The 8,611-nt window shown below is 41.4% G+C and overlaps 1 protein-coding gene across 3 annotated transcripts in view; it reads left to right on the plus strand.

Moving 5' to 3' along the window:
* The first annotated feature begins 619 nt into the window (after nucleotides 1-619).
* The window catches only part of LOC111872894 (la-related protein 4), an 82,909-nt gene continuing 74,917 nt past the window's right edge, over nucleotides 620-8,611 (plus strand). Inside the window, exon 1 of one of the 3 annotated variants that reach the window (XM_023867153.2) lies at nucleotides 620-943. In XM_023867153.2, the coding sequence (XP_023722921.1) occupies nucleotides 806-943 (138 nt within the window). In that variant the 5' untranslated portion in view covers nucleotides 620-805. Of the gene's footprint in view, nucleotides 944-2,290; nucleotides 2,632-8,611 lie in introns of those variants that run through there. The other 2 variants (XM_023867152.2, XM_023867155.2) reach the window with 2 other exon arrangements.

Consider the following 8,611-nt stretch of genomic DNA (forward strand, 5'->3'; position numbering starts at 1 on the left):
TACAGAATGAATGGTAAACTTATACGTCCTCCCTCCCAATTTATGCTCTCTTTTCATGCACTTCTTAAGAAAATGCGCACGAACACTCTAGTTTGTACAATCTGAAATATGAGAATGAACGGCACAGTCATATGATACTTCCCCGTGTCTTTATTTGTCCATTTTCTACAGTTTCTTTGACGAAATGCCTCTCGACGTGTAAAGTGGAAATAAATTCATTAATAATTCGAGATGTTGAGACATTTTTACAATTTACTCTGCATTTCCAAAGTTATTCTCCTTGTGTTTGCAGACATTAACTTGAAAGCAACATTTCTGTTATTCTGTTTGCGTAACATAATTTCTAACGCCCTAAATGTACGAATATGCCTGAACTTTATTCCATTTCAAGTCATTTTTTCGTACGCTTTATGTGCAATGGTGTTTGGAAATAAATTGTAACATATCGGACGTTCAGGTTACGGTCCTGATTGTTCAAACACTTGCAGTTTTCCCTCAGATCGCAGGCTACTAGTTCCGGTTCTCGATTGACCCAATGGTATTGTATTACTTGAACCTGCCTATTGCCTTTTATACGCACCAAGGACATGGATTGAAGTTTGCGGACGGCGTAACCTGTCCCAGCCGTGCGAGATGATTTCCTCTACATCACGAGATGCCACGCAGTCAGCGCGCCGGCGTCCTCGTCCGTAGCTGGAGGGGGCTGTGACGAGCAGCTGGGCTGACGTTGCTGTCGTCGTGTGCGGCTGGCGAAGTGCCTGGACTCAACAGGTCGGCATGGTCAGCAGGTCCCGACAACGTACAGATGCTCCAACAGAGAAACCGCGGGCAACTTCCACCACCTCACAAAGCGGCGGTTGCCGATCCTCTCACGGCCTGCTTGGACGCCAATGGCACCTACATCTGTACTGCCTACAATCCACGCTGCTACATCATACAGAAGGTGAGGTTAGGAGTGGAAGACAAGTTGCCATATGTCATGAGAAGATTGTTGTTTGTAGTCGGTTCTGCACAGTGCCAGTGCTTGACATCGTTGTGTGGACTTCCAGCGGCTACCTGCGAAGTTCGTCTTCCTTTCTTTTGTGAGGTCAGGTGATGATATACACAGAAACGCTCCCTTCCTCCCCCCCTGTTACAATATTTTGTTGGTCCGTTCGCGCCATCTTGGATCGATACCAACTTGAACCCGGCGGCGCGCGCGAGACGTCACAGGGAACACGTGGGATGGGAGCGTCCTTTCCATATGGTAGCAACAGTTGCAATGCACACCACTAAATCACGCTTGCCACACCTTATCGTGATGCATATACCTCTGAACTGCCATCAGCCTTGTTGATCCCATCATGCTGCGTGTATCAGGTCGTTCTGGTAACGTGAAATTGTATTGCAGCAATGCTCCCAACAGTTCAGAGACTGAAATAATTTGTCTAGGTGTCTGTCTAGGCAGACTTCATTTGCTTTTCCCACCCACGTGTTGGCAGCCACGTTTAGGTGGTTGTTGTTCCATATGTGTACTGGAGGGTCATTACTCAGGGAAAAAAGCAGCCAGAACGTAAGGCTAACCACTCGACTCCATATAATACCTTGCATAATAATGAACTGAACTCCTCTATCGTCTTCACTGAGTGATTCATAAGCACGGGAACAATTTTACTTTTTATTATAATTTTACTGCTATTTTGGTCAGAATATCTGAAGTGTAGAGGAAACTTAGGAGATGAGGCTGATCTTTAGAAAAAATGTCACGGAAATGCGGTGTGAAGGTTCGGACTGTATGCATCGGCCTCAGGATCCAATCCAGCCCTCATCTTGGAAACATGGCAATGATCGTTTGAGTATCACAAAAGGCAGTGAAATTTTGCGTAGCTTCTCAAGAATGGCTTCCTTGTTGTCATTATTATTATTATGCTGTAGGACGTACAGACCCTGAAGAGGAACTAAAAGTTCAGATTTCAAGGGAAGCAAGTGTTACGGATATTGATTCCTAAGAACATTTTTACAGGGAGAAAAATTAACTTCACTTAACTTGTAGTGTGTTAATTTTTCATTTTTATTCAGCTATTTTTTCCACACTCACGTGACATTAAAAAAAACCAGTAGGCATGGCCAAAGATTGCGTTTCCAAGAATTATGGGTGTGTTATCTAAAACTGCACTGCTTATCAACAGACTGCACCAGGTACCGTCCTCATTTGGAAGTTGGTGACGATTGTAAGCCACGTACCTCCGGTATATGTACGTCAATGAAACACATTGAACGAAGAATAATACAGTTCTGGCGTTGCAGAATCTGTGGTGTGTCATGAGATGCGTGGACAGATAACTCTTTCTCACATCCGTTGCTGTCTGATTGTGTATTCATCTTCGCCACATGTAAACTTCGTTTAAATGATATATTGGATATTTTTTTACATATGTTATTTTATTTGGTTATGAGACCGCAACGCCAACAAGTGGCCGACGCAGAAAGCGAAATATGTTCGATCCGGCGACGCGAGCTGACGTCACTCTGAGATCTGTCTACGGTACGTTTCACCGTGAACGTCGCAGTGCTATCAAAATTCAAACTAAGTGTGTAGAATACCAGCACAATCCGTGCTGTGATGGATTGGAAATACTACAGATTGAAACGGTAAGGTTTGATCTATTCACATTTATTTCTCTTTGAGTGACAGTTTCTAATATACCGTTATTAAGTAAATATCTTCTGAGATCACAGTATGTTGGTGGCAGTGAACATTTACAGTGCATGCTCGGAATATTCTTGTTCAGCCTTGTTGTTAATGTGCAGAAAAAGACGGAAGAAAGGTGCGTCGGTTAACTGTGTTTAGTAGGAGTCATGTTTTCCCTTTCAGTTTATCGTCGTCGAAAACGCACGCGTGCTCTGTTCTCTGCTCGTAACTTGTGCCATTACCTACGTGTCACAGTACTACTGTAGGTGCATTTGATATCTCTAACATTTTTTAATTTTTGTCGTACACATATGCTGTGATGCGATATGTTGTTATCGTAGTGGTCATAAATAATGAATGGTCAGAATCATCGCGTTACATAGTGATAACAGTGATGTGTAATAGTGTAATGTACTTGTAGGTACTAAGTAAATGAGAAAATTCATTACCGCCTAATCATAAGGACCCTGATCTGAACACGCAGGCATCTGGTGATTTGTACAAGAATAAATAAAGACAGTTTAGAATTTAAGGTTCTCTCAGCTGTGGTTATGAAGCGTTTTATCTTCTGGGATATTATGTATGTATGTGTAAGGGGTGAGCCATAAAATCCGGCCCTCGTACTGCGACCTTCGATGATCTGTTTCTGGGATATAACACCGTGTAGTCCGTCTAAAGTAAACAGACGTTTCGGAGGAACATGTCCCCTCCATCGTAAGAGTCAAAGAATAAGACAAGCAAGAAACCATCATTAAGCGTGTAGCAAACAGGAGTATTAAAATAAACAGAGATAATAAGAGCCATAAACGGAATTGGGAAATTCTGATAAAGCTGGCCACTAGACGATAATGAGTTTATGTATACAGTGGCTGTTTTAAACGTGTCATAAGTAAATAAAATCGGGCAATACTGCTCTTATTCGACTCCTGTTTGCTCCCGCTTCATGCTCCTTTCTTGTTTGTCTTATTCTTCTACCCTGAAGATGGAGGCTACATATTCCTCTGAAATATCGAATGACTTTCAACGGAATACATGGCGTTATGTCCCCAGAATGTCAGTGTTACTATCTATAAACACAGCATGTTGTAATACATCTGAGGGACATGTGAATGTTCACAATGCCCAGCTGTTACACACGAGATAAAATTTATTGCTGCGTACACATTAACTTTCATTTCTAGTTGAGAGGGACCATACAGTTTAGGCAGAAACTACATCGCTGTGCTTAATAAGACGCCAGCTGTTACTAATGTAATTGCTGTAAAGTAACTTCCTTATCCTGTAACGGACCAAGCGCCAAACTTAAAATATCGAGTGTGATAATGTGCTGTTGCACAACTCAGGGGGTGGAGTCCAATTGGGTCCAGTCGGCACGGCGGCCACTGATTTGCCTATTGTAGCCTGCCCCGGGTGATCATGATGATGGAGAATTTGGTGGAATGAAGATTGGCAGGGGAAACCTAAGTACTCGGAGAAAACCCGCCCCAGCGCCACTTTGTCCACCACAAATCCAACTTCACCAGACCCGGGATCGAACCCGGACCGCCGCGGTGAGAAGCCAGCGACTAACAGCTTGAGCTGTGGCGCGGCCTTTGGTGATAAATAACTATAGAGCATTGATGGAAATCGTAATTAGCAAGCGTAGGCTGAAGAAACTCGTAGAAAATTCTGCTGCAGTAGCACTTCATCCATTACAAATTTCACAGCATTCAGCAGGAATTGAACTCTAACTCCACTCTCAGAAGCCAGCCGTAATTATCTTGAGCTATGTAATTGATAGAAATCTTAATGTCGAGTAAACTGATAACGAGTATTTGCTACAACTGAGAGGAACAGCAGTGTTTGGAGCAGCGATCTTGTTTTGTGACTCAAAGGAACGATGTAGGGATGTGCTAAATTAAATGTTATTGTAGGACACAATAATTCACGATTATAAGTGCAGCTTTATTTGTTAGATACGACATGTGTTTATTTATTGCTTAGACACATATGAGTGCAAGGAAGTGGGTAGTTCCTTGTCTTATTTGCATTCGATAAGTTTTCGGTTTGAACCTTGCAAAGTCGACCGATTATCCTGTGTTTCTTCTTTCTTTATTTTGTTTTCTGTTTTCCTCGATCTTCTCTCCCCAATGTCGAGACAGAAGTCGCTTACAAATAAGCTAAGGCATTTCCTCTTCAGTCTGTTATTTATCACTCTCGTTCTGACATTTCCTTTGACACTAAATGACCTTTTACACCTCTTAGAGAGTTGTTAGATAACACGAAAGAATGCCAAATAAATTAAGGTAGCATATTATAGTTGAATATTTCATTATGTTTTGCTGTAGATAAGTGAATACTACTTTGTTCTTGTTACGTGCTGTCTCCTGTTGCCTGTATTTCACTCTTCGTGCTGATAAAAGATGCTTTAGTGCTACTATTGACAGGAATCGTGATTTTGAGCATCTTGTACTCTGGAGGATACATAATGATCTACTCATACACGAGAGAACCTATCTTTAGGCGTCCTATTCTTAAATGAAATTACCCTCAGATATATACAGTGGTTTCTTGCACAAATAGGTACACCGTGACCTTTTGTACTATGACATCGTAGGCAACCTTGCAAGTTACCCTTTTCGGTTCTCTCGTGTTTCGGGTTCCCATTGGTCATCTCTGTACATAACCTACATACATCCCAGATTGGTTCCCTTCTGTGATATAGAGAACGTAACTTCCTCCTATCTTCATTCCACCAATTGCTCCACAATCACCCTCACCTATCATCTGGGGCTGGTACAATAGGCCAGAAATGGCCGCAGTACAAGGGACTTAGTCCCACCCCACTAGCAATAAAAAAACTTCCTCCTAACTTCGGTATCCACCTACGAATCTGCACTACAAACATTACAATAATAATTTTCAGCACTGCGACAAACCAAATCTCGTTAGGAACGCTTTTCTCTTTATATATATATGGGAGAAATATCTTCTTAGTAGATTGAAGTAAATATAATCTATAGCAGGTCATTGGGATTTTTTTTTTTTTTTTTGGACTTCATCGTCCTGTAAGTGTAGTCATATCCCACCCCTCACCTGAGGACAGAAACAGACCCACTTCCTAAAACGCTTTGTTCCTTTGTGTTCGTTAGAATACCGGACGGAGGACATAATCTAAAAACCCATCAATGACAAGTATTATACATCATCTTCAGAGCCCTTTAGAATCTACTTATGGCAAAGCCCGTTTACATAAACATTTGCCTTCTGTATTTCCTGTTCTCAGTGGTGTGAAACAACGGGATCCTTCATCGTCTCTTGAAAATCATGAGGGGCTGGAACTGAATGGGTCAAATCGGCTCATTTACGCTCACTTCTTCTTCTTTCTTTCCTTGGCACTACAGCGCCAGTGGGCCTAGGCCTTCCTCCATGAACTCCGTTCACTTCGGTTTTTCTAGATCTTACACATTTGGTAAGACTCCTTGGGCAGGTGATCAGCTCGTCGCAAGGCCTCTACCTGTACACAAACACAGAAAAACGCACACACACAAACTAAACATCCATGCCCTGAGCGGGATTCGAACCCACGATCCCGGTTTCCAAGCGAGCGAAGACAGAACATGCCTTAGACCGCTCGGCTAACGTGACCGGCCATTTACGCTCATTATATGAATTTATTGCAGGGAAACATAAGTATAGAAATTGTATTTGGCGTTAATAAGGAATGTAATGTATAAATATAAGCAAGGGAAACTGAAAAGCCTGTAAGGGATATTTGCATATCTCGTCACAGAAATCCGGAGCAACATTGTGATACAAAGATATATAATGAATATAAGTTATCATGTTCCCACAGCAGTGATTATTTAGAACTCTCTCCTTGGAACAAACTCTCTTTAGAGAAACAAAGTCGTTCACCTGGTCAANCCCCCCCCCCATTATGAAACCGTAAGGTTCATCGTCATGTTCACAAGCTTGCATCACCGGATCCTATCCCGTAACAGATGACTTCAGTCTACACCCTCAAATCGTGTTTAAGATCCATCTTAATCGTATCTCTCATTTAGATCTTACAACTAAAATTTTGTATTCATTTCCGATCTATTGTGAAGAAGATACTAAACATTTAATTCCCATAAAAGGCTCGACATTTCTTGATTAGCTGAGCAGCTGTTAGCTTCTCAAGAGGGAGCGTGCTCTATGAAGTTAGTTGGGTATGAATTTCTATTTTCTTCTATACATGCTGCATGCTTTACCCATCTGATCCTTCTCGATTTTATCACCACAGTAACAACCGGTGAAGAAACCAGATTATGAAGCTCCCCGGTGTCAAGTTCTCTGCACCCTCCTGCTGCTTCCCCTCTCTTCGGTCTGTATGCTCTCGTAGACAATCTGTATGCCTTTTCTCCACGTACGAAATGTTTTAAGTGGTGGAAAATATTTTAATCTGAGATTTTATAAGTATCGATGATTTTAGCAAGTAGCGAGAGCATTAATATATTTGCCATGCGGTTGTGAGTAACTGCCGAAACCACGAAACTTTTCCGTCGAGTGTTTATCGCCATTACCGGCATAGGATATCCGCAATGCGAGCTTCTATTGTTCCTTGTGACGCGGGACAAGCGGAAACATCTGTTTTTTTTAAACAAGGTCAGTTGGTGTATTAATTTTTTATATAAACTGTTGATCTGTCGTAATAGGTCCGTATTCACTGGTGTAGTCAGAAAATATTTTGTCAAAAACATTGGTCAGAAACGTTTCAAATGTTCGATTATTGATTAATATAAGGGCGCTATTTAAATATATAGGTTAGGGTCAATATAGTGTCGAATGCAACAGTTATTTATGGATGAATCGGACATGATGTGGAAAAGAAGGATTGCTGGTTTATTTTAAGTTTCCAGCCCAGCATACTACCATATTTTCTGAGAAGTAGTGGGTCTGGAACGGGGCCAACTCAGCCTCGTGAGGATAATTGAGGAGCTATTTCAAAGAAATAGCGGCTCCGGTTTAGAAAACTGAAATTAACGGCCGTGGGGATCTGTTGCGCTGATCACGCGACACCCTCTATCCACCAAAGTTGGCACTAACTTCGCCGACAAGCGGCGGTCGCTCGGTCGGTATAGTTCGCTTGCGGACTAGAGGCCACGGAGTTGTTTTGTTTGTTTTTTGTTCTAGCCCAGAATTTGGAGGAACTGGGTGAAACTATGAAAAAACTCAGATTTGTAGATCGAGATTTAAACTCGAGCCTTCCAGATATGAAGCAGAATTCCTGACCTCTGAGTTGCGACTTTCGGTCTCGAAATATTTTACTGTCCCTCCCATTTAAAGTTTCTAATCAGGAAATGCATGTACATAAAACTTGGTGTGAATATCATGCTATTATAGATCGCCCCGACTTAAAAGATTTGTAATTATCCTGTCGCCAATAATGTTAACATAGGCGCCATGCTAAAAGTCTCAAATAAACGCGAGATCTTTACTTTAGGGCAGTGTTCCGCAACCTTATTCTACTCGCGGCACACCATGAAGTATCCATGACTTAACACGGCACACCAAAACGTTATGTCCCTCAAAAACGCATGATATCAGACAATTAATATAAATACGTAACGTGATCAACTTATTACTATAATATTATTATATTGTTATTTTATTATCATTAAACAGGAATCGACTCGTGCGTTTATTACCAATGAATGAACTTTAATTCCATGATTTGTTTAATCCGTCTTGCAGTGCGTACACTTATCTATCTTCTTCTCTCACTCGCACTACATGTTTCGGCATAAAAATGCCATCTTCAGGTGCTACTCAATTCACGTCAAACTAGTACATTGTATGCCTTGTCTTCACTTTAAAATAACTAAAATATATGTCCATCATATATATTGACAAATGTCAATCGTAAAAATATTAAAACTGTTCAGGATTCCCGATCGCTACGTCGTATCTTATTAC

The sequence above is a fragment of the Cryptotermes secundus genome, unplaced genomic scaffold (genome assembly GCF_002891405.2).
Source record: "Cryptotermes secundus unplaced genomic scaffold, Csec_1.0 scaffold371, whole genome shotgun sequence".
Lineage (NCBI taxonomy): Eukaryota > Metazoa > Arthropoda > Insecta > Blattodea > Kalotermitidae > Cryptotermes > Cryptotermes secundus.